Below are 26123 nucleotides of genomic sequence, written 5' to 3'. Positions count from 1 at the left end.
TCTCCCTCCTCGAATGATTAATTAATAATGAAAGTATCTAATAATGTGCGCAAACAAAGGACACTCCTCCAGGGGGAATTGCTATGAAATGGTGTGTCCTGTTTGTATCGGCGGACACACACCCGCCAGGCGATTTCCATGGCGACCGGACGTCCGTTTGCAACGCAAACACGACGTTGTTATTCGACGCGAGCCTCTACGCCCGCGAAGTCCTCCTTCTGTTTAACCATGACACCGTAATTATTATCCTAGACCCGCTTGTCGCGTTTGTACACCACACCACGTCAATGGTGTGCGGGGTGTACCTACGTCTAACTTTCCATAAATTATAATGCATGCGGTGGTGTTTTAGTTGTGCGCGAAATATTTTCATTGCCAAAAATGGACGAAATGGAAGGACGATCGCCGTCTCAATGTCAAGGCAGGACGCTGGACGTGCCGCAGTGGTTGAATGAAATTCGAGATAAGTACGTAATAACCACCCACGGTTTAATTGAACATTTATTGAATTAAATTGCATATAGTACACCGACGGATACAGATGACGATCGTTCGGAGTCAACTAGTCGGCGTTCAAGTTTGCTGACCTTCGGCGAAACACCGCACGGATTAGATTTGCCAAACTCGGAGAGTTTAATATTGTCGTAAGTAACCCGCGGTGGAAAAAATCGATGAATTTCGGCAGTGAGTGAATTTATTAATTCGCAGACGTCCGAATTCATCCGCGCGATTTGGAAGGCGAGCGCAACACCAGCAGGAACGCGGAAAACCGCAGAAGAATGCGGAAGTGAATGTGCCACGCGTCGAGAATCAGGATTTACAGGGTAAACGTACAATGCCGAATTGGAGCGATGATAAGCTGGAGAAATCGTGGAAGAGTCTTAGTAAGTTTCAACAGAGCCACAAGGGACGCCTTGATAGTGCCAAAATCTACAATGTCACTGAACGCAAACGATTAAGTGGTAAGTTAAGTCAAGTTAAGTCATCTTTTGCTCAAATTATTATAATAAACTATTATGGAATCAGATCAATTTGATCCAACGCTTTCACCGATATCACCAACGAATTCAACAAATTCCTCGTCGGAGAGCGCGTACAGCCCGTCAATATGTGATCCGGATGTGCCAAACCTAAGAAGCCGAAGTGAAATGTCAACGTATATGCCTCAATATGTCTATTCAAAAATTCGCAAAGCCACAGAACCCGTCAATATGTTATCAGACAATGTGCTCTCGAAAACTATTAATAATTTCAACACGATCAGCAAGTCAAAATCAACCGAAAATATTTTCATGGGCTACAGCGCTAGGACACTAGAAAAGCAAAGCAAAGATTTTCACGGTAGTGAAGAAAGCCTAAACTCTTGCCGACTCAACGACTACAAATTGAAAGTTGCGCGAGAAAATGAACTGCGTCAGCAGATAATTAACGAACTATTACTGGAAAACGAGCAGATTTCTAGCAAGAAAAAACAGGGCAAGTTCCGACGAAAATCCACCGATGAAGTTTTCATTATCCCTGAACTGCCAGCGGGAAAACACCTAAAAGTGACTATTTTGACCACCTGGGGTGATAAATATTACGTGGGCCTCAACGGAATTGAATTATTCGGCGAGGACGGGAAAATTATCCAAGTAGCGAAAGTATGTCACAAAAATACTAAACCAACAAGTTTAATTAATTAATCATGTGCAAATTCGATTGTAGATTACGGCAAGTCCAAGTGATGTGAATGTCCTTCCGGAATGTTGTAATGATCCGCGTGTGGTGACGAATTTATTAGATGGAGTGAATCGCACCCAGGACGATGTTCATCTATGGTTAGCGCCATTCACACTGGGCGAGAATCATGTTATAAATATTGAATTCAAGGAACCTAATGTTATTTCAATGATGCGGTTTTGGGTAATTTAGATAATTTTAGTACACTTCGAGTAAACCTAATGATTTTTTTATAGAATTACAATAAATCTCGGATTCACAGCTATAGAGGTGCGAAAGATGTAGTAATGGAGCTTGATGGGCAAAAAATCTTCGTTGGAGAAATAGCGAAAGCTTGTGGTGGGATTATAGGAGGCGTTGATGCATTCGGCGATGTAAATATTTCAACTAAACTAATATACAACAAAAAACATTTATTTTTCCTTTGCAGACCATACTGTTTACCGTAAATGAAGATATTCTCGAAGCTATATCCCAGAACGACCACGCATATCCCACATTAACATCGGCAAACAATAAAATAAACACCCCCTCAATAACAGAAGAAAGACCTTTGACGTCGGCGCTTACAACAAGCGTAAGTCAATCAATATCAATATACTCGTGGTTATTTATAAAATAAACATCCTTGAAACCATGTTTTTGTGCGTTGTAGAATGGAATAAGGCCGCATACGGGAAGATCTCCTTTCAGGTCAGATTATGTTGAAGATGAATCTGGGGAACAGATACTGTTGGGTTGCAAAAAACTGGATATTGTCTTGATTTCCAACTGGGGTTTTGCGGATGTGATAGGTCTTACAGGGATAGAGATTATAGAAGCCGGGGAGCTGCCAGTGCCTATTAAGGAAGACTATATTCAATGTGACACACCAACTGATCGAATGCTACAACGGAGACTGTTTGCAGAGGAAAATGTGACGACTGATCGGAATAATATGTGGCTCACACAGTGCAAATACGGGGAACATATGAAGATCACATTGAATTTGACAGATTCATCTATATTGCAGGTATGTACTGATGGTACCCTGCTCAGATTCATGATTTGCTTGTAGCAGGACTTCACATTTTCTGTTTTAAAATGTTTTCTCTGAACCCTTGTCCTACATTCTTCACTCAATACGTGACCTACCTGAATTTACTGATTTGATTACCTATTAGGTCTACGAATATGGAACTATAACTCCAATCTGGAAATGACCTACGCGGGAGTTTCCCGACTTAAAATTCTCCTCGATGACCGACCGGTGTCCAACCCCCTGACAAAAGATGCGGTGTTCCTATTACGGAGGGCGCCTGGTAACGTCAACTACGACTTTGTGCAGGAGATCCTCCTCGGCGATAGCAACTCTTTGGTGCACAAAGTCGAGCGCACACCGAGTTTCATCATCTCGAGCAACGCGCATGAGTGTCCCTTGCTTCCCGAGGGTTTTGTTTTGGAAATTGTGGTGTACTCCACATGGGGGGATCAATACTATTGTGGACTGAACGGATTAGTAATATATGACCACAAGGGTCGCAAATTGGTACTGGATGAAAGTAGTAAGTATCATAAACATGAAATATTAAACCAAGATGGTTATTAAAAAAGGGTGTTGTAGATATTTGTGCATACCCGGAAAGTATCAATGTGTTACCAGATGTATCTGGTGATATCCGAACGCCTGACAAGTTAATAGACAACGTCAATGATAACGACGACGGGTTACACTCATGGCTAGCGCCTGTTATACCAAAATCTTTAAACAGGATTTACGTGGTCCTAGACCAACCCGTGATGGTCTCTGTGATTGAATTTTGGAACTATTCAAAGAATCCCAGCCGTGGTATCAAAGAATTCGGTGTAAGTCAATTAAAAACCACAACAACTGCAAACAAATGTTTCCACTAAAATATTTACAGATATTACTGGATGATCTACTCATATACAACGGAATCCTGGATAAATATAGCCCAAGGGACAAATGCAAACATCGAAGCGTAGCTTTTACAGATGATCTCAAAGTCGTAGAGAATGAATCAAACACCTTGATCAAGTAATATTTACTTTTAAGTTAAACGTTTCAGGAATATACTGTTTTTGTTTGTTCTTGTAGACCTAATAGTAATGTGGCAATCAGGACAGCGACCAGTGGTAGCGAACCCAGTGCCGATCCAGCTCTACGACCCTTTACAGCAGTAAGCCCCTTCACTCGCACCTCACAAAGCCAATGAGGCCTTCAGAACCCCGCAACATTTAGTTGTAGCCTACGCTTACGACACAAACTTGTTAATCCTACCTGTAAGCTATACTTAATAAGTAGTAATTGTTACATTGTACATACTTTGCGTTTATATTTTAAACCTACCCTGTTTTTAAATATCGTGATACGTGAAAACAAATAAAAACCTGCACTGTCCTATAAAATAGTTCTAAACTTATCCGAGAGATGGCGAATAGTGTCAAGTTTAAAGTTACCTAGTACCAGTGCAGACGACGAGATGTCGATAGCAATACCGTTTGCAAGCTGAAATATTCCCCGAACGCTACTTTCGTCATCGGCCGTTCCCCATGCACTACCGTCCGCGCAGCGCGCTCCTATATCGTATGCTATATCCGCTCCGGCGTACGCAGCAGCCGCACGCCGCTGAATAATAAAGTGGTTGTGATTCGTGATATAAGGATTTAAATCGAGCGAGCCACATTGCCAACACTTTCGGCATTGGTAAGTGCAAGGCGCGGGCTAGGCTCCGTGTGTGTGTGTGTGTGTCTGTGCATGTTGTATCTGTGGGTTGGTGCGCGCGTCGGCGTGCGTGTGTGTCGTCGTCGTGCGGCGGCAGCAGTGCAGCCGACGCATGGATGAGAGATTATTTCGGCGGTGTGTACGTGAGAAGTTTACATGTGCTCCGCGAAAACACACGTGCTTGTCAAGTCAAATAATATAATAATATCGCGCGTTCGCTGTGTGCGCTCACGTTTGAATCGCGAATGGCGGCGCGCGCCGCGTGATTCTTTTTTTATATTTCAACTGATTTTCTTCATTATTTATTCGATTCTTTTACGTTGTTAAATTTTATTACTCGCGAAACCATCTTCTACACACGACTAGAAGCTGATTATGATTATGATTACTCCCCAGGGAGTATACTAATGATGATAATAATGCATGCGTTTTTATTTGAAGTACTGACACATGCATGACTCATTTTTTATTGTTATTTTTCGAAATTTTGGTATTGTTACAATTGCTTTCATGTGAGAAGACACAGCGATGGTATAGAATGAAATATATATGCTGTGAGACAATGCGCAATTAGAGTTTTGATTCAATTCGCGCTTGCGTCAAAATTTTAATTAGGCTTAAATTGAATCCAAACAGATTATGTGCCACGGCGAAGTGGAGCGCGCAAAAGGCGCCGCGAAGTCTGCCAACACAATGGTGTGTGGCACCGATCGGCGTCGGTGCGCACCCGCGACAAAATTCGGAAATTGCGACCGGCGAGTCCACACCAAAGTACAATTAGCAAACGTGCATGCATGGCTATATGCAAATGTGTTTTTAATGTGGAAAGCGCTGAAAAGCGTTTTTGAAAGCGAGTTGCGTTGTGTCGGCGGGGAGGCCATTCGAAACTTTCGCTTGCGCGCAAAAATTGACGCTCGTTACGCGGTGAGCGGCGCTCTCGCTCGGTTAACATTAGACCTTGGCCCAAGCGACGAGAGCGCGAGTCATCGGGGGCTTCATTTCACTTGACGGTTTTCCATCGCGGCCGCGCGTGTGTTGCGCGATACAAACTGCGTGCACGGTCAGCCCGTCAATTCCAGATATAATATCGTAACATAACGAGCGTTGAGCGTCAGCAACGAGCGCGCACAACGGGCGTCGTTGATGTGTTTTATTTTTATGCAATGCCGACGTAAGCAGGCAATGTCGATAACGTGTGTCACCGACGGTGGCGGCCGTGTCCTTTTTTCTTCTTCTTCTTTCGTGATAAAAGCAGGGGAATAAAAGCTCCGCGGGCGAATTTTTGGCGTTAAGATCAAGTTGCGCGCTGCAATGTGTACGAGCTATACAAAATGCTACCCAGCGGCAGCTGAGTATATCAGTAGGCGAGCCGATTGTAGAGAGAGCGACGCGACCAACGCGCATGTTGTGTAGCTGTAGCACACGCTCGGGCCGTTGCGTCGGCCGCTGCCTGCCTCGCCGGCTGTTCTCATACATCCACAACGTCGGTCCTCGGGTCGGCGTTGCCCGCATGCGAGGCGCAGCGGCGCACAAGGCTGCTTGCTGGCTGCTAGACCCGACCGATACGTGCGGAACGAAACGAAACCGTACAGCCACACCGCACGTAGCTGCCAGGCCGCGCCAGGCAACGCGCAACTCAACGTCGACGGTAATATCGTGGCGTTGCGCTGTGAAGCGTTCGTTTCAACATTCGATGTTTTCTCTAACATTGCGCAGCGGTTTCGAATTGTCGCATATTTCACTCAAAATTTTTTTTATACAAAATTTTATTCAAAACGCTAATAATATCAAAATATCTAATAGAAAATCCGTAGTGATATTTATTTATAATTGTACTTGAATTACATTCACTAAAAATACTCAAAATAAAATCTAATTCAATTCACGTACAATTTGAAATCAGAAAGTTTTTCGTTGTTTAAAGATTTGAACCAAAAATTCCAGCGTCAATACGAATGCGTCGCATAACAGTTACACAGGCGGTAACATCAACATTTTGCCTCGACCGCATCGTAAACGTACACCGGCTTCGCATGCAAGCTGTTCATTCGCCTGTTCTGTTCATCGCGCGCATTTTATGTGCATGTGACCGCGTGCGAGTTGTTTGTCGGCTGCATGGGAAAACGTAAAACGCGCATTTCCATGCAGCGCGCGCGCGAGATCCTCCCCGCCGGAAATCGAAACGACGGTCTTTTTCGTGTGCCGAAATTAATCGGCGCAATCGAATTATCGACGTCGTGACAAATTAAATCCGCTGGCGCGGACCAATCGATACACGTCTGCGAATTTGGCGCAAACTGAAATCTCTCATCGTGTCGAAAATCTTGACCATGAAATTTGACGAAATTTTACGAGCGGTTTGCTTATACCTTCTTTTGTGCTAGGAGTGCACGGTTGCAGCGCCCTTCGGAGTAGCAATGTATTTTTCCATTTCGATGACATTCTCCGAATGTACGCCCCGGCATTGTGACCGCTGCTGTGGGGTGGTACCAAGGGTACCTAGGGTACCCTTTGTGATCGCACGTTTGCGCGCGCCGGCAGAAAGTAACCCGAGTTGTGCACACGGACGGAGGGTTTGGCCCTCCGCATGCAGGCGCATAATCCGACTTGACAAATGCAATATGCAGATGAACACGATGTGCCTGCGATGCCGCCTGGGTGTTTGTCCCTCGGCCCGCGCCGGTTTGCAACGTTTGCTTCAATAATAAATCGCTTATTCATCCCTCGTGCGACTCTCGCTCGCTCAGCGAACTTAAGTAATGCCTGACGTCATCGGTGGGCAATTCGAGTCGAGTCGTTAATTAAAACATCAACTACTACGACTGCTTGTGCAGTCCGATGTGTTGTTTTTTTCTGCGTTGCGGGCGCGCGCGCATTCAAAGTTCCGAATTAAAAATTGAAATGTAGCGCGCACCGATGCAGTAAAAAGTTTCGCGAAAGCGAAGGAAGCGAAAAAAACACACGCCGGCGCGAAAGAATCGAATAGAAAACCGCAGCGAAGTGTAACAAGGACGTCGTTTGGCTCGCTCGGCGCGTTTCGTTCTTGATTCATCGCCGGTTTCACCGTTTCGCGCTCGAGCGTTCCGTGAAAATGACTAATGCGAATGAATTAATAAAAATAAAATAAAATCACACGCGGCGCAGCGGCAGATTTCCAATGCCGCTGGCGTGCGCCTAGTAATGTAAAATCAATGCTGGGCGCGAGAAAAATGGATGTGCATATTCAAATCTTGGCCGGAGCGCCCTAATAGTAGACCTGACGTGGAGAGCGAAAACGCGAGGGATTTGCGACTTCCAAACGCACTGCCTGCTCCTCGCTCGCGGTTCTAGCGCACGACGAAAAGGTCGCTTTCACATGCTCGATCGGCAGCGCGACCGCCGACACTGCCGGCGCATCCTGTCCTGCATAACAGGTACGGACACGGACGATAATTTCGTTGATTGCCTGGCGCGGCGGGCACGTAAGCGCGTAAAAAGCATCGCGCGCGCGCCCGACTCGCCGGTCGGTCGGCGGAGCGATAACAGGAAACGCGGCGCGCGCGCGGCGTTGTCGCGTCTTCGCCGCTACAACCGCCGGCGTAAGCGGCGAGCGCAGGCCGTGTTTTTCGCGCGGCGGGCGCCGTTTGCCGGTCGCCGCCGCGAGGAAAACCCACTCGCCGAATCGCCGGCTGAACGAGCGCGCTTTTCTTCCAGATTCTCCGGGCGGCGCGACAACAACGACGCGGCGGACCGACCGACGTGCGCTAGGGGAAACCATCGAGGGCGCGCTGCTGCTGCCGCCGAGCGGCCGAACTGCGAACGAGCCTAGTAGCCGCGGAGCACGCCAGCGAAACAGTTGCCAGTTAGTGATTCGCCATGGCCTCTGCCAAAGAGACAGCAACATTCTTCACTCACGGCACCAGCACGCAATTCGAGCAAGTTCTCAAGCTGTATCCGCAGGCGCTACGCCTGAAGGCCGAGAGGAAAACGAAGAAGCCGGACGAGCTCGTCAAGCTCGACACTTGGTGAGTGATTTTCTTGAAAATTTTGTGTCATTGAACTCCCCATCGGGCGCTTGCTGCATATCGGAGAGTCGCACGCTGAGTGCAGCCCGGCCACCCTCGCGATATCTTGGCGGTGCGGTCATTAAAATCACGGGCGTCACGTGATATCGGTGACAAGTGCACGGATTTTCGTCCGGTTTCATTTTTCCGCGGACGGTGTGTTTGTTCGTTTGCGACGTTCGCGAAACGCAATGGCTGTTGATGCCATGACGCAAACCTTCGTCGCCGGCGATCGCGTGTGCGTTTTGCACCCGCATTTTGCGATTGCCGACACCGGGGATGAAAAATTTCCACGGTTTCGTCGTGTGCAGTGCGTCGAAACGAGTTTTTACATAAGAGTCGACTCGCAAACTCGGCACACACACAAAATGGTGCCTGCTCAAACAAAGCGAGCGCTGTGGAAATATTCGAGCCGCAATTCAAAAGTGTGCGCGAACCGCCGCTGCCGACCGGCGAAATTTAGTAAACAGACGAATTTTTGAAAAACCGCGCGAGTGATCGCTTTTTAACCATTTCAACTATTATTATCACTCTAATTGAAGCGCTCGAGTGGGGGAATAGGTACTAAACTATCAAGAGCATTCTAGCTCGCCGCTCAGTTCACGTTTTATTCATGCTTGCGTTCGCGGATTTAAAAATTAAAGGAAAACAAATGCAAAGCAAATAAAATAACACACGCTTTGCCTAACGCAGGTATCAAAATGAGTTACCAAAGAGAATCAAGAGCAGAGGCAAGGATGCTCATATGGTGCACGAGGAGCTGGTGCAAACGATGAAATGGAAACAAACACGCGGTAAATTTTACCCGCAGCTGTCCTACTTAGTCAAAGTGAACACCCCGCGAGCCGTCGTCACGGAGACCAAAAAGGCGTTCAGAAAATTGCCCAATCTTGAACAGGCCATCACTGCCCTCTCCAATCTCAAAGGCGTTGGAACAACCATGGCTTCAGGTGAGCGCCGCGCGCCCAAAGACAAAATACCCAACTCAACTAAACCAATTTTGAACTCAACTAACTAACAATTTGAAAATTGCAGCGTTGCTGGCAGCGGCAAGTCCCGAAAGCGCGCCTTTCATGGCCGACGAGTGCCTCATGGCAATTCCAGAGATCGAAGGGATCGACTACACTACCAAGGAATACCTCAAATTTGTAAATCATATTCAAAGCGCCGTCGAACGACTTAACAAATCCAAACCGTCAGACTCGACGGACCTCTGGTCGCCGCACAAGGTTGAGCTGGCCATCTGGACGCATTTTATCGTCACGGACATGCAACCTGAATTGCTCTCTAGTAAGTGTTCACTTTTAAACTGATCACAAATCGAAATTAGTCGCCTTGAAACTAACGCAATATTGTAGCAGTGGGTCTGGAAAATGGCAACTCTATCCCGCCCGTCGTCCACCAGAACGGCGACTCGCTGGACGCGACCACGTCCGACGAGAGCAACCAGGGCCCGCTGAATGGCAAGACCAGCGTCGTCCTCGACGAGGATACCACCTCATTCACCGAGGACAGCATGGACAAGCCGTCGACGCCGATCATCGCCAACGAAGAGACGAACGACAGCATCGTCTCGGAGTCGACGAACGATTCGGCGACCGTCGAATTTAACAAGCGACCCCTCGACGACGACTCCAACTCGGACGATCCGTCATGCAAGAGACTTAAAGATGATATAGGTGATAAGTGACAACTACGATCTATTCCATAACTGTTTTAAGTTGTAAGGTTTATTCTTATTGATTTCTTTATATTTCTTAAGTAAGTTAAAACCAACACACATACACACACAGACACATACACACATTCAACCAAAATGAAGAGAAAACAATTTAGCTATCAGAGAGAGAGATGTGAATGTGGGAGGCCTCATCCTACAAGTCACTTGCAACAACGCACAAGAAATTCAATTCAATTTTAATCACAACTGTCACAAACAAGTAATGCATGCATTTTGGATTTGCTATGTGTGTCTCGAAGTGACTTCGCAACAGATAGATGATAATAATAGTGCCGATTGCAACTGACTTGTCAGAACGCGCGCGCGCTACACACCAACAACCACAACCAGAAAAACTTTGTAAGAACAACCCTTTTCGAGAGGGCGCTATTCAAGGAATTTTACTACAAAACGTCAAGGCTTCGAAAATCAAGCGAAAGCGCAAAGAAAAAACATTGTCTAGAACTAACTTGTGTCGTTTCACGGAGAAATTGCTTTTATTATTCTTATTTTTATACTGCTATCAATTGGATACACACAATCTTTCTTAGAGAAAAGCATATGCAAGACGTTCAAAAAGTATTTTGATAAATAGGTATTTTTATACGATTTTTATGGGTGGAATTAATGACGGCGGACGGCGCTGATTGACGGATTGATCTGTTTCGGGCGTAGCGAACAGCATGATGATGATGATGTAATTTGCCAATTGTTTAATTTTAGTATATTTTGTTTTACGTACGTGATTGTGCTCTCGGCGGGCGCACTTCCGAAAAAAAAAACACTGAGATTATTGAACCCCCAATTTTATGCTATTTATTGCGCTCGCCGCGCGCCGCCTACACGTGTTTCGAATTCGTTTCCTATGAGAGACCGGTAGCGACTTACTGATTGAAAAAAAAAATTGAAATAGAATTGCAAATGATGGAATAATACTTATTTATCAAAAACTACACCAGTTACCAATATTTACTTGAAGTGTTTTTTTATAAACGAGTATCAATTTATTGTAATTGTCACACGAGATGATTAGGATAATCATGTTTTTTTAAGAGTCGACACACAAAAGGAAAATTAAATTATTATTAACTGGAATATCATTCTTGATTTAATTATTATGATTATATATTATATATAGATAATATTCACACACACACACGCAAACGTAAATTTAGGTAATTTATTTTTCTGTTCACATAAATAATTCTATGTTAATAATGCTATTCTATTTGATAATGATGGAAACAAAAATGTATTTACGTTTTCGTATGGCGCGGTTTGGTCGGTGACAGAATTACAACCCCCCGGAGGCGGCACACACACACACACACACATACATACACTACAATATACACACGAGCATTATCCAAATTCGATTTAACTCTCGAACCCCCCGATCATGCGTATTTGTACATTCCACGTTAAGTAGTCGCACAATTATTGGCGATGACGATGACGATTGTATTGTAAATAGCTGTCTTTATGTTACGTTTACGTTGGGCACTTAGATTGCAAGCGAATGTAAAGTGCATCTTGGTTATTGTCAATTTTTCGCATCGACTTGTCGTCGGTATCGTTTTGCGTTCGTTCCTTTATCTCACACACACCACACGCGCGACAACCAACAGCAGCAGTAAGCACCACACACAACCACAGCTAGCAGCTGGCGAATTACGCAGGACAAACAAACCAACAAACCGAAGAAGTAACGAATTGACGGTACAAACGACACACACCAAGCATAGGTTTTAAGTTCGATTGGTTTCTGCGTTTACTTGTACACAAAACAATAGCCTACAGCTTAGATACTTAGAGTACAAATAATCAAACAAACTACTGCAGCATTTGCAAAACAAATAAACATGGAAGCAAAAAACAAACCTAAAAAACAAACTATAGACACAGTGGCGGTCGACGACGAACGTGCCACGTGCGCAAAGTGTAATTTGTCACACTACTGTAATTAAATCGATGATTAATTAATCGAGCAACTGATAACGAACTCACTATTAACTATTATCCTAGGCGAATGATTGTACGTCGGAATTGTATGCGCTGCGCACTAGGCGCGCACCTAATCGGAGCCGATCGACGGTGTGAACATGTTTTTGCAAACACTGAACTAAACAAAACAAAAAATGAAATAAGACAAGAAACAAAACAAGCGCTTGATTTAAAAATGATTGCAACTGATAATTTAATGAATAAATATAAACAAAGTATATTATATATTCTATTATTAAAAAAGTAACGAAAACACAAAAAATATAGCAAAACAAAATGACGATGATGAAATAAAATAATAAAACCACAAAATGAAATTGACGATGACGATGATTAAATGAAACAAATAACTGAATGCCTTTATGAAATAATACTGTAGTATGTATACACTTTTACAAAACTAGTTAGTTTATTTATGATATACATAATACTATTACGATAACATAGCGAAGAAGTGTTATTTTTATCTTAACGAGACAAGAACGACAGGCACGCCGACGAGGATTTTACCTCCTCCCCCCTGTGTTGAGAGAGGCGGCGCGGTGGCGCGAACGAGAGAGCGGAGCGCGCAGGAATGCTTGTGCTTTCCGTTTTACAACCCCCCCCCGAGTATGATTACCGATTTTGTTTGTGCTCTTTTTGGCGAAAATTGGTGCGTTTGCGACGTCTGCAGATGCGAGTTCGTTTGTATATTGTTTGTACCTTTTGTTACATGTGTAAATGTGGTAAGATGCTCGTCGTTTGTAATAATCAATTACTGTAAAATATCATTTGTAGATGAGTTTGAGGTTTTTTGTAGGATATTTTCATAAATATAAATCTTTCACGGCTAATCTCGTCGTCACCGATACATTATTTTCATCATCAGCCCGCAACGCAAGCGCATGTAATCCGTAAGTAAAATAAATATGACTTACCAAAATCAGAAGATAGAAATTAATTCATTTGAAAAATTGTGTTGCAGTATACAGTTCGAACAGGGATTCACTTTCATTCTGCGTAAAACACGGCCAACTTGATGTTTTTATACATAGAACACTATCTTATCCTCACTAACAAGGCATCGCGTTAAAACTGCATGCTTTACCTCTGGTTTTATGCCTGTTTGAATTCAACTGAAGCCGCTTTCTGATTCCTAACCCAATAGACAATAGAACACGACGATAATCAGTTTTTCAGAGAACTTTACAACCGTCACACCACGCACTGTTGTGTAAACTACTGGCACACACGATGCGTCAGGTAATTTCAGTCACAACTAAACGTCTTTGTAAACAACACGGTGTTTTTATTATTAAACCCGCTCGTAGCGATTTGAACTTCAACATGATAAAATTTTTTGCGCGATTCTGATTAGCCGAACCGGTGGCGCCCTCTACCTCAACGCGATTTGAAAAGGGTAGTATGAACAGTTCGAAGAAATTCCGATTGTTACGTGATTGCTATCTAAATTCACGTGTGTTGTTATTGTTCGATGTAATAGACATAATCAAGTAGTGATTACCTTTAATTTGTTGTGATTTCTATGGAAATCGACTGGAATCAAACGTGGAATTTTGTTGCACTTCATCGACGCGCGACGCACAAAAATACAGTGAACAAGTTCGTTGAAACCGACCGCGTTTGACAGGTGCTGCCCCCTATCACAAACCGCGCCATATTTGAGTGAAACATGTTGGATTATCGTTTATTACTAATATTTAGCTATTGTAAGCGCTGGAAATAAATTTAAACAATCAAATTCCGTGCGGTATATCGAAATTAATCAGTAAGGATAACGGGCCAATTTGTGTTCAGTTCGCTGATCCGTATACTGAGGTCATTTTCATAACCTATCAATGGTTGAATTTAAACATAAGTGCATTTGATTTACCATTAAATAGCGTATTATTTTATTGACAATTAATAATTCATAATTCACCATACTTAATTCCTGCTAAATAGTACTGCCCCACTGCGAATAAACACGTTCTATCACGTGCGCTTCATACGATTCCTGCCAATACACTTATTGTGGCAGCAATTCCAGTTGCTGCTCTACATTATGTTTAATAATAATGCATGTATAAAAGTTGTTGGAATTTGTGCATGATACGGTTATTTTGCTTTTTTTTATTGAGGTGTGTTGCTTTAGCGATGGCATAAGCATATTGGAGTTCAAAAACAATTGCTCGCATCAACGCATCCTATCGAATAAAATATGAAAATCTAGTTGACGCCTCTAATGTTACTCTAAATATTTATAAACAATCCTAGGTAATCGTGTGTGTGTGTGTGTACAAATTAAAAACTAATCCATAATGGTTATGTGTTTGCAAACTTTTCGCTTCATTTAAGTAAATTCTTTAAAATTGTTTCTTCGCAAAATCTTAATTTAATTAATTAATAAATGTTAATCGTGAAAATGATTTAAACCTGTGTAATAATCAATTAGCCTGGAATCATTTCGACGTGAATTGTTTACCTTTGATGTCCAGGAAGCATATTTGCACTATTTGTAAAAGCAATCATAAACGAAAAGAGTTTTCAACGTGATTGACAAATAATAAACCAGCTAAAGTAATATCTAAATTATCTAGTGCGGATGGGTGCGAGGCAAATTGCACATGTCGCAGTTCTGCGTCGTCGATGGATTGAGAAATGTGCAGAACGGACACGTCCATTGCGGGCCGTTACCCCCGACTTCCACGCTGCTGCCAACCACACTGCCGGGCCTAGAATAAATGCGCAGATACAAATATAAACACCGAGGCAAAGCAGAATTTTTATTAAAACAAGTAAATGGAATGAATGAATTGATTGATTTGTAGGTACTACCTTGAATTTGGAGGTGAGCTAGCTGCGATGAGCTGCTCCAGTGTGGCCCACGGCTCTGAGCGTGACCATTCTTGGGCCGCATTGGCGTCCTTGTCGCGGATGGCGGCCAACAATTCCGTCATATGGTCGCGCATTGGTAGCATATCCATGGTGCCGATGTACAAGAGCAGGTGGAAGTCGCTGATGGCGGCGAGGAATTCATTGGGTCGAAACTGGGTAAGATATTGTGACAGTGCATTGAAGTCCTGGATGTGTTCATCGATGAGGCGATTTTCGACCGGAAAGGGTTCCTTTTTCTCCATGGGATTGAAAGTGTTGAGAGGGGTTAGCGGTGTGGAGGTAGGTACGTCCAAGAGAAGGTATTCCACGGGCAGCGGACGTGCGAGTCGTGAGACTTCGTTGCCGTACATATCCTTTTCCTGGAAGTGCAAAAAGAAGCGTGGAAAAATCAAAGAAGCTGTAAAATCGATGTGGACGAGCGGCGAGCAGAGCGTGGTGGCCAAGGCGCGCGGAGGCGGTCGGTGGGTCGTCGTTTGCCGGCGGCGTGGGAGTGCGCGGGTCGAAGGAGCGGCGCGCGGCGGTCCTGGCGGGTATTGATTGCGTTTTGAATTGCCCGCGCCGGTGGCGAGAGAGCCGGGCCCCCGCTCGCGGGCGTCGCGCGCGGCCAGCCTCCGGTGACGGCCAAGGTCGCGCGCTTCCACCGCCTCGCGCCCGCCGATCCTCTCGCGCGCCGCGAACGGCGGGCCCGCTCAGTCGTCAACATGATGTGGCACATCGTGTAGCGGCCACCGCAACCATTCGATTTTACATTCAACCAAGAAACAACGCAAAAAAAAAACACACACAGAAAACCCATTTATTTACGTTCACGCCGCCGCTCCGCCGCCGCCGCCGTGGGTCGCGCGGCCGCCCTCGTGTCGTGCTATGCTGTCGCAATTTCGGCCACGCACGTAGCTCCCCAGCCGGGCAGCGTTTCCCTGTCGTTCGCGTCCAGCCATCATCATCATCGCCGCCGCCGCCGTCGTCACCGCAGCCGACACCAGCCGCAGGTAAACCACCGATGAGCTGGAGGCAGCCGCCAGGACGCCGCACGACGCCGGGAGGACGACGCTAGCGGGCCTACACTCTCACCCACTCACACATCGTCGTCGTCGTCGTCGCTCTGGTGGTCGCAGCGAACAACGCGACACACACATTTTCCGACCCTCGAGACTTGCATTTCGTTTTCCTCCGCACCCGACCACCGCGAATCGTCACCGCACGCCGTTTTGTAATCACGCAACGAAGAGTACAAAAAGCGCACTCGCGACCGACCGAGTAAACAACAAATTACAACACTTATCTAACTGAAATCGAACGCGAAAGGAGCGCGCCGCTGAACGACTGGCTTGATTTTCCGCCTGCCTGCGAATCCTTTACACGTCTCCGCAGGCCCAACGATCACACACTTATACATGACCAAGAAGCAAACAAAAAATAATACCACAAATAAACCAAATAAATAAATTTAAAGAAAAGTACGTATATTATAAATATATTTTATCGGATTTTTACTAACTACACTACGAAAAGGCTGTGCTAATCTCACGTTTAAATTAAGAAGAAAACTACACACGAAAAACGAATCATATTTAAATACATTCACACCCGGAAGCGATTTTACTAGTGGACGAGCAGCCCTGGATTATTATTAAAAAGCGATCTAGAACAATAAATCGAACGAAGCCCTAGCGAACAGGACGACGAAACGAGCGCCAAACACGGTAAGCCCAGAAATTCTGGAAATCTATTAGCGTGTGTTGTTGTGTCGGAATGAATGTGTTGCGCGCGGGAAAGGCATCCAGGTGCGTGTGGGTCAGGCATGCGTCCTCACGCACCCGGAAAGACGCGCCGCGCCGCTTTCGTTTTCCGCGCGCCGCGGCGCGCCGCCAAACACCACTTGTCGATCGGCGCCCGCGCGCGCGATAAAATAATCAAGCCGTGCGCGCCGGAAGGCACCGACTGACGCGCTCCTCTCTCGCTAATGAGAGCGGCGGGGGTGGCGCGCGCGGAGGCAGCGATCGCACGAAAGTAGCCACCTGTTACTGTGCCCCAATGCCTCCTCAGTGAGCGCAGTGTCACTGCCACTGCCGCGCGCGCGCGCTCCAATTTATTTATTTGCGGCGCGCGAGTGATACTGAACTTCGACATCACAGCGCGCGGTCGGTCATTTTTCGGCGTTGATTCACGAATCGGTTTTTGTTGTGCGCAACAATGCGCGCGGCCGCGTGCGGCTGCGGCTCCTCGCGGAAAACATCACGGCGCGTATTTTTAGTGCTGCGCGATAACGCAGGCGAAATTCGGCTGGCGACGAGCACGAATGGAGCACATCATTTACTCGCTGGCGCGGCGCACGCTACTTACTACTACGACGCCTGACCTCGAAATCGCAGTTTATGCAATAGAGCGCTCGTTAATGTAGCGTGTGTATGTATGTTTATACGTTTTGTTTTTTGTTTGTTTATATTCGTATCTAATGTTCGCTCATGGCGCGCGCGCGCGCTGTTTTATTCTGATTTCCGAAGCTTGTGATGATGACCGACCGATGGTGTGCCATTACTCATCCTCCCCCTTTTTTTTTGCATGTTCCAGACGTGTTATTTCTTCAAAACGCAACTTCAATCAAACACACAACCAGCGGCCCGGAGCGAAAAGTATGGATTCCTCCGAATTGGAAGATCTGATCCTCTGCGACTACTGCAAGCAGTCCTTCAACGACCAGGAGCAGACACCGAAACTACTCAGCTGCAAGCATCACTTCTGCCTAAAGTGCATCCGGTCTTCTCTGAGCAAAGGCCAGGAGATCTACTGCGTGCATTGCTGGAAGCGCACCGAGGTCGGGGATCTCGGCGCGGAAACACTACCCACCTACACGGCCATATTATACCTCTCGAAGAACTTCACCCAGATGAAACACAACCACGCGATGAAGCTCAACGACAACACGAAGTCGGTGCAGTCGGCCACCGGGCAGACGACGACCGCTGGAAAGCTACTCTCGGAGAACTGCCACACTCATGCGATGCCCCTTGCTCTCTGGTGTCAGACCTGCTGCGTACCTCTGTGCAGGGCCTGCGCCACCGCCAGTGATCACACTAGTCACCAGATCAAGTCGCAGAACGATACCAAGGAGCAGCTCATGGTTGAGCTGCAGAATGAACTACAGTCGATGAGTAAACTTCTCAATGAAACGCAACGACTAGCCGCCCAGCAACGAGAATTCCTGCTGAAAATTCTCGAGGCGTGCATCACGTTAAAGACACATGTGGAGGCGGATCTCACCAATAACGCCACGCATGTGGAACTGAACGATACCAGGGACCTATTGGGCAAGTTCCGCATGAATCTTTCATTAACCGATAGTTTGGTGGATGTGCAAAGTCTATGCGCTAGTTTAGGGGCTGAGAAGCAACGCCTGCAGGTAAGGTACCAGGAGATGTACATGCAGTGCCAGCTGGACGACCTAATTCGCAACTCGACGGTAGTCTTCGACTTTCAATTGTTGAAGCAGGCCCTGGCGAATATACAAAACGGGGAGCTGCCGTACACGGGTGGGCGTTGCGTTGCTGGCCAACAAAACCCCATCTTGTTCCTGGCGAATTACTGCATGTCGCAACTGTACTCACGACATGTGGTGAGTAAGCAGTTGAATGGTAACGTCGAATACCATCAACCACCTCCGAATCAGTCGGCGACTAGCTACCTCAGCCCTATGCCACAACAACACCACGTGGTGTTGCCACCCGGTGGGAAATCCTACGACGCGTTGGTATCTAGTCATCATTCACCCGTACCATTACAACGCGCGCCCGCGAACGTCTGCCCGCTGTTTTACTTCAACATCGAAGTGAATGGTGCGCCCATGGGTCGTGTGGTCATCGAAGTGCGCGCGGACGTAGCGCCCAAGATGGCGAAAAATTTCAGTATGCTCGCGACCGGCGAACAGGGCATGGGCTACAAGGGCTGTTCCATCTTTCAATGCTGGGAGGGTGAGAGTGTAATCACGGGGGACTTCGAGTTGAACAACGGACGCGGCGGGCGCAGTGTGTTTGAAGAATCCTTCTTTCTACCGGACGATACGAAACTGCTCGCTGTGCGCGGCACGGTGGGCATGCGACGGACGCAGAAACGCCACGACAACCTCGGCATGGTCGGCTCACAGTTCCGCGTCATCCTGCAAGAGATGCGCGGCTTCACCGGTATCTTCGGCCACGTCGTCGAAGGCATCGAGCTGGTGGAGAAGATCAGTACTTACGGCGACACGGCCGGCAAGCCAACGAAGAGCATTCTCATCGCGAAATGCGGCAAGTTATAATGAGTTTCATTAGCATAAACACTACACATCACAAGTTTTACTACAACTACATCCGAAACGCACCGAAAACGTAGCGTTGCTCGAAAATCGAAATTTATCATGTTTAACGAACCGAATTTCCGAGACATACAAAGAGAAAAACTCACTGAAACACACAACTGAAACGCGAAAACCCCAAAAAAGCGCCCGGTGCTTCGTTATTTAAGAGAGAACAAAACGGAAAAATCAACTTTTACACAGCCACACGAATCGAACACAACCAATTGATAACCACTTGAACGTACAAAGTTAAAAAAAATACATAATTATTGGATAATGAGATAAATGTTCTATGAATAAGTGTAGCTTTTGAGCAAAAAACTGCTATCTTAATACCGTCTATTATTGTTAGCTTTGACAGAGAATCTATATTAACTTCGAGTGGTGATTACAGCGCGCGCATCGCATCGCATTTGCATTTGCAAGATGATAAACTATTTTCTTAACGACAAACACAAATGCAAACAATCGTGTTTTAATCGTAAATTAATTCGTGTAAAAAAACAAATATATAATAACGAATCTAGCTATAGGATGATACCGAATGGCAAAAAAATAAAAACCCACAAAGCACACAAAACGCGTTTTTTGAGATCGGAAATGCGGCGCAACTTGTATCGAATCAAAGCGGCTGCTAATTGTGAGTGAATTTTCCGAACGTTACGCTTAAAATGTTTGCTGTGAGGGCGCGAGCGCGGAATGTAACACTTTCGTTGACACACGTTCGTCCTATAATATTTGGGCGCAGAGCCGCGCGAACATGTCGCTTTAAAACTAATTGTATGTGTTTGCGAGAGACGCCTAGAGTATTATTAAACAATCGCTGTTAATGTTTAGAAAAATCGACACCCGGCGAAATATATTAAATGAAACACGTTCACGTTCACGACTATTTCGTTTCGGTCTCAAACCAGAAGATACGTACCGTACCTATTTTTCCAAAAAATGGACGACGACACGACGACTCTAAAATTAATTCTTAACTAACACGTAAACAAGAAGATGAAAAAAAAACACGCGAACCGTTCACATTTTTATTGTACCAAAGAAGCAGCAAGCGAGAGAAATTCGTTCGCGAAAACAAACAAACAATACACGATCGATAACGTTGAACAATATCTAAATGGCCTATTAGGAAACTGTACTACTAACCGAACGCTTCGTAATCGTAGTTCCTCAACGAACAAAAAAAATGAGCAACCAAAAATAAAAAAAACTATATTAAAAAAACGTTTAGATTGATTGCGACGAATAACGTGTGTGAATATGCATCGGAATCTATTTTTTTATGTCAGAAGTGACACACTTGAGAACTAAGAAGCGATGAATCGATTCACCAAATAGAGAGACCTATATTTAATATAAATTATATCGTGGCGTTACTACTGTTTAGTGTTGATATATTTTATTCGCTGTTATAAAGTTGATGTTAAGTTCGTGCTTGAGGGAGAGAACGAAATAAATTTGTACACGTACGCACACACAACCAGCAAATACACGAAAAACCCAAAGTTTAGAAACAATTGGAAACGAACAATACACACATTCACAGGATGACGATTTTTCATCGCTGTTAGATGAACAAAAAACCCTGGCGAGCAAATTTGATGTAATCCTCCAACACTTATTGCGTGAAAATAATAGAATGATGTGTATTGGAACGCGTTGATTTAGCACCCGACGAAGATTTATATAATTAGTCTAATTCTAAACTAACTTAGGTTTTAATCAAAATGTGAAGCAAAGATAATACATCAACAAACGAACCTATACCAAAAAAAAGAACACTCTCACAACTGACGGAACCAGTATTCTAACGTGCGATTTTTCGTTGTGTAGACACGAGACACACGCGCACGATTTGCACAGTTCTAATTTTAAGATGCGAAAGTGGAAGAAACCAAAAAAGAAACTCATCTGAGAAACTTTATTTTCCTATACGAGACGCGTAAATTATACATTATGTATTTTTCTATGAATTTAGTTCTTATTCTAAGACTCGTCGGAATCGCGAAACGTGCAAACCAAAAACAAAACAAATCGAAATTGTACGATATTGATCGATTGATCGCCACACGGGTTGGTGACAATCAACCAACGGTGGTCGCGGCGGCAGGCATCAAGGTAGTTCGAACCCTATTCAACGAAAAACGCGCGCCTCGATATAATAATAATAATAGAAAACTCATATACGAGATGTGCTTTCGCAGAAAAAAATACAAAAATATCTAACACTTGTACACACCAATGGCTTTTCTTCGTTCGCGGAATCAACCATCCCTTATTTGTGCCTTACGTGTGAACCCCATTCGCAGTTGATTGTCGCTTGCACCGGAAGTCATCCCCCAATCGAATATTCGAATTCGTTCGTAAACAGAGCAGACAAATCGATAATAAGCACTCGCGCGCGCGCTCCCTCCGCCAGCACACCATGCGTTAATGAGTTTTTCGCGCCGCTTAGATGCCAATAATAACCGAAAATAATCTCATTAGTGATAGCGTTTTATTGGAAGGCGCCCAATCATTAGGCGGCAACCGTTCGACGGACGCGTAGCATTTAATTACGAACACGTACGCAAAACGAAACGAATCGAATCGACGACCTCTCTTATACTCTCCTCCTCTCCCTGTTTGATTAACACTTTTGAAACTTCTTCTGCGGTTGGCTCTCGCCGAAGGAGAGCTTTGGCGATTTTTTCTCGACAACGTGCTGTGTTTGAGCGGACCCCAAGGAATACAACAAGTACCTGTTTCTAATCTATATGAATGTATCGATGTTAATCTTACGAAAAAAAAACAACCCAAAATGTATGTATGTAAATTGTAACTTGTGCAACAAATATATAAAAAGAATATTTAACTGGCGCGCCGATTAATTTCTACTCTTTTTTGCAAAATCGACGACGCATCGAATGAGATTCTGCGATCGAACGAGAAAGGATTGCGCATAGATGTGCCAATAAAAGTCGCGTTCGAATCGGCGATAATGCGATAAGCAGTTCTCATTTCCAGCAGCGCCGCATTGCGTTCCTAACTTTCGGCCTCGAATGCGCGCAGATCTGCGAATTAAAGCGTTGACACAACGACGACAGCGCACGAAATAAACAGAAAAAACAATTTTCAAACACTGTAAACAGGAACATATCAAAGACTCACTTGTACATTTTTTCGAAAAACTAGGCGAACGCAAAGCGAACACATTTCTGTACGGAACCGATCAAGACTCATGTCTTTTTGAGCAAAAGTTTCAATACCAACAAAACATAAATAAGCGATAGGCCCTAGATAGCGTGCTAGTCATGTAGAAATTGAAGAAATGTATTTTTGTCTGTGTGTATTGCAAAATGAAAACATACAAAAACCAAGATCAAATAAAAAACACTAACGATTCATGACGATTTGAATAATAAAAAAACAGAACAAGATTACTGAATGAACTATTTCATTTCGCATCCTTCAGTCCCCTGAGCAAACTCACATGCATGATCAAGTTTCTTCAACCAGTAGTTATTATAATCAAAATTAACGACATCACCAACAATTTGCAGCGTTTGTGGAGTGTGGCAAAGTAAGTATAGTAGATAGAATAGAAATAGAAATACACTTACCTTATAGTAGACGTCCGGCACATATTGCTTGTCACTGGATTCCTTAATGTAGCCCAATTCGGGTGCATCTTTAGTTGGGATGAAGCACGCATCGCGTACCAACGCCATGCATTGATTTGACACCTGGTAGCCTTCCATATGGATCTGATTTGTCTTGTCACCTGTAAACAAACGAAAATTGCAGATTTTCGACAAGGAAAACAATAAAAAAAATACTAATCTCAGCATTTTTACACAAAATTTATCTCAACTACCCCAGAAAAATAAAATAAAATAATTAACTTACCGGTAACACAAACTGTAACGAATTTAGAACCAAATGTTCCGCTGGAAGAGTACTTGCACGGATTGGGATGCATGGTCTGGTAATGCCCAGCCATGTAACACTCCTGCGCGGAAAGGAAATAAGTATCCACATGACGTGTATGTTTTACAGTGCCTTTCTGAACATCCTCGGCGATCAAATCGGTGAAAATCCATCCGACTGGTTGCAAACCAAGTCCATCCGCAAGTTGCTTGACAAAATCTTCTCGGTCGTCTTTCAGTAGTCGTATCGAATCGCGTGTGCTTTCCTGCGGTGGTTCGTAGATGGCTGATACCACAGTTCTGATGCCAAGAGGCACATCGGCATGCACTTCGTATTTGCCATACAGCAGCCCTACGCGCTGATGGCTAGTCAAGCGCCAGTAGCTTAGAAAGCGTTCGACGAGACGCGCATTTTCGAACTGTACGTTGTCTACGTGCCGATACACTTGCCGATTGAGTGTGACAGCATTCGGTTGGCACTTCGAGCAAATACCTTTCGGCCACGGTAGATGTTCCTTGCAGCCAGGGCGAATTCCGCACTTCAGATCTTCCAAAGCGAGGAATTTACCTTGATCAGCGCCGGATGTCATCTTGCGAAGGAAGCTATGAAATGACAGATGCTTGATTTTCTGTTCGCGTAAGTATGTCTCGTCGTATGGTTCCAGTGGCGAACAATGAAAGCAGCGTGCATTTGTGTTGTGACGGCAGAGCTTCTCGTCACGCTTCCGTTCGATTTTCCCGTCCATCTTCGCCAACTGCGCGTCCACCTCATCCTCTACAACTCCAGTATTCATTGAAACCTAAAATATATGTAAAATTATCATAATTGAACATAATATAGATTTGAAATTTAAATTTGTGTGTCATGCTTACAGCTGCTGGTGGATTATTGGTTATGGATAATTCCTCAAAAAGGATAACACCATCTTTGGGCTGAAGATATAGTAAATCTCCATGGTGGAGCCCAAAGTGTTTCAAGGTCCTGGAGACTGTTCTTGTGATTTGTGAATTGCCATCTTTTTCTAGACATAACTGAAAGGCTTGGGTGTTAAGTTGAAAACTAGAGCGGACACGGTCATACAACTCTTCTGTGGTGGCTGATTGCGGCAACAAGATACGTTTGTTGCCCTCCGATGATTGTATTCGTATAGTCTGCAAAGCAGAGAGCGGTTGAAATTTAGCACTAGTCATCTAGATGTGTAGAGGTTATGTGACAATGACATAAAGGAAAATGCTAGGACTGGAATGGACGCCGGGCGGAGAGCACCGCGGCGCCGAACTTACGATGTGTTTCTCTGAAGACATAATAGACACCGACGCGACGCCGATTTTATTCACATTTGCCGCGTTGTTTGTGTGGAATAACTGCGGTCTCTCTACGGGCCTGTGCAAAGAGCGACAGGCGACGGATGGTTGGACATCACCTGGGGACCCTAAATGAAACAGATGTTTCGGACGAGTTCTTGAACGGGTTTCAAAACGTTGTGGAATATGATTCAAACGACTGCAATTTGGCGTATCATGGTGCAATTAGATGATTTTGACCAATCCGCGCGCGTGGGGACATTCATTTGAATAAATGTCTTGTCTAACACGTATAACTATAACAAAAACACAAAGAAATGATAATTGTTTTGTTTGGTTCCTGTTAGGTTACTTTTTAAACATCTTCAAAGCAAATCAAATTGATTGTACATTGTTTGACATTTCATGAACTTCAAAACTTGACTACATTACTACGCAACCTTGTTAACATCGCAGGTGAAGACAATTTGATTGTCTTATTAAAATATAACTAATAATGAGATTTAACTTCTAATGATCATATTCTTTCTTTTCCTGCCTATAAATCTGGGTAAATACTACTTAAATTGCGAACTTATGTAAATATTATTGTTAATTCAACAATATTCTGTTTTAATAGCATTGGAATAAATATTTATCACCCTTTGAGTGTAAAATGGTTAGAATCTTCTCTTGCAATCAATTGAAATCAAATATATTTAAAATTTTACTGCATACGTCCTTATGTATCTATGAAGCCGTCAAAGACGTTTAACTTCAACTGATTTTGTCCCCAAAACTTCAAAAAGTAGTTTTCTGATATTGACAGCTAAAACTGCAATTATAAGCAGAAATTGTTTCAAGATTCGTCCAAATTTTGCGGAATCGGCATGCCTTTTGGTTACTGATTAATTTAAAAGCAATAATATTAATCATGCAAACGCATATTTCCAGAAACTTGTTAATTCTACAAATTCTCAAAGCTTGTTGTTTAAAAATTGATAAAAATCTGCGAATACCACAGAAATTGACACAAAAGGTGCAAGTGGACTAGGATTTTGGAACGACAGGTGAACAAAACACAACATCCGAATATATATTAATAAAACGAAGAAGAATTCAACCATTTGTACCTGAAAAGCATATGTCAAACAAATCGTTCCTTGATTCATTTGGCAATTCATCATAATATTCATATCCATCCAATTTTTGTCTCATGCCCATCGTAACCATGCTGAAATATAAGCTCTTTCTTTGGTTAAAGTAGAAAAATATATCTATTTTCTCATTTTTACATTAGTTAATCTTGCATTTCATGACTACTATTACACAAGCACTGTGAGCTTGGAAACATTTTAAATTACAGTGAATTATAACACAGCATGCATGACTTTAAAACTTGAAATCTTGTAGTCCACTGTTGACCCCTTGTCTAATATATTTCGCTCAACATTAATGAATTTTTGACAATATCTCAACATTTCTTCGACAATACTCAATA

At 44.2% G+C, this 26123-nt stretch overlaps 4 protein-coding genes across 6 annotated transcripts; 3 read left to right on the top strand and 1 right to left on the bottom strand.

Moving 5' to 3' along the window:
• The first annotated feature begins 125 nt into the window (after positions 1–125).
• Positions 126–4043, top strand: LOC135797097 (katanin-interacting protein-like). The gene is given in 13 exon segments (XM_065309297.1): positions 126–467; positions 525–644; positions 709–962; positions 1027–1643; positions 1708–1905; positions 1959–2096; positions 2153–2299; positions 2378–2699; positions 2702–2734; positions 2886–3266; positions 3326–3567; positions 3627–3760; positions 3821–4043. Coding segments are annotated over 13 exon segments (2790 nt in total). The 5' UTR covers positions 126–381; the 3' UTR covers positions 3939–4043.
• Positions 4044–4299: 256 nt separating this feature from the next.
• Amun (protein amun) lies at positions 4300–13047 on the top strand. Its single transcript, XM_065309380.1, has 5 exons — positions 4300–4429; positions 8141–8451; positions 9184–9440; positions 9526–9780; positions 9849–13047. The coding sequence occupies exons 2-5, from the start codon at positions 8303–8305 to the stop codon at positions 10178–10180; spliced, it is 993 nt and encodes a 330-aa protein (XP_065165452.1). The 5' UTR covers positions 4300–4429; positions 8141–8302; the 3' UTR covers positions 10181–13047.
• Positions 13048–14077: 1030 nt separating this feature from the next.
• Npl4 (nuclear protein localization 4) lies at positions 14078–24906 on the bottom strand. The gene is made up of 6 exons (XM_065309309.1): positions 24623–24906; positions 24212–24490; positions 23319–24138; positions 23033–23193; positions 15032–15450; positions 14078–14928 (listed from the first exon to the last, which is right to left on the bottom strand). The coding sequence occupies exons 1-6, from the start codon at positions 24641–24643 to the stop codon at positions 14790–14792; spliced, it is 1839 nt and encodes a 612-aa protein (XP_065165381.1). The 5' UTR covers positions 24644–24906; the 3' UTR covers positions 14078–14789.
• On the top strand, positions 15770–22852 carry LOC135797117 (uncharacterized). 3 transcript variants are annotated; one of them, XM_065309319.1, is made up of 2 exons: positions 15770–16794; positions 17663–22852. In XM_065309319.1, exon 2 carries the CDS (start codon positions 17727–17729, stop codon positions 19383–19385), a length of 1659 nt encoding a protein of 552 aa, XP_065165391.1. In that variant the 5' UTR covers positions 15770–16794; positions 17663–17726; the 3' UTR covers positions 19386–22852. The 3 variants fall into 3 exon arrangements, with proteins under 3 accessions (XP_065165391.1, XP_065165398.1, XP_065165407.1); XM_065309326.1 differs by lacking the exon at positions 15770–16794 and adding an exon at positions 17142–17497; XM_065309335.1 differs by lacking the exon at positions 15770–16794 and adding an exon at positions 17142–17501.
• Positions 24907–26123: the final 1217 nt, after the last annotated feature.

This window comes from Atheta coriaria, unplaced genomic scaffold, assembly GCF_025399875.1.
Source record: "Atheta coriaria isolate IRGN ID8LTWV9N9 unplaced genomic scaffold, Caltech_Dcor_3.1 hic_scaffold_1_pilon, whole genome shotgun sequence".
NCBI classification, from domain to species: domain Eukaryota; kingdom Metazoa; phylum Arthropoda; class Insecta; order Coleoptera; family Staphylinidae; genus Dalotia; species Dalotia coriaria.
The sequence above is the reverse complement of the archived record's forward strand: the minus strand, read 5'-3'. Positions and strand labels throughout refer to the sequence as shown.

Coding starts and splice junctions, on each gene's coding strand:
- Amun (XM_065309380.1), top strand. CDS start 8,303: ATGGCCTCTGCCAAAGAGACAGCAACATTCTTCACTCACGGCACCAGC. Junction 8,452..9,183: donor CTCGTCAAGCTCGACACTTG/GTGAGTGATTTT, acceptor TGCCTAACGCAG/GTATCAAAATGAGTTACCAA. Junction 9,781..9,848: donor GCAACCTGAATTGCTCTCTA/GTAAGTGTTCAC, acceptor GCAATATTGTAG/CAGTGGGTCTGGAAAATGGC.
- LOC135797117 (XM_065309319.1), top strand. CDS start 17,727: ATGGATTCCTCCGAATTGGAAGATCTGATCCTCTGCGACTACTGCAAG.
- Npl4 (XM_065309309.1), bottom strand. CDS start 24,643: ATGTCTTCAGAGAAACACATC. Junction 15,451..23,032: donor TGCCGGACGTCTACTATAAG/GTAAGTGTATTT, acceptor TTGCACTTCCAG/GAAAAGGATATGTACGGCAA. Junction 14,929..15,031: donor AGCTCACCTCCAAATTCAAG/GTAGTACCTACA, acceptor CATTTATTCTAG/GCCCGGCAGTGTGGTTGGCA.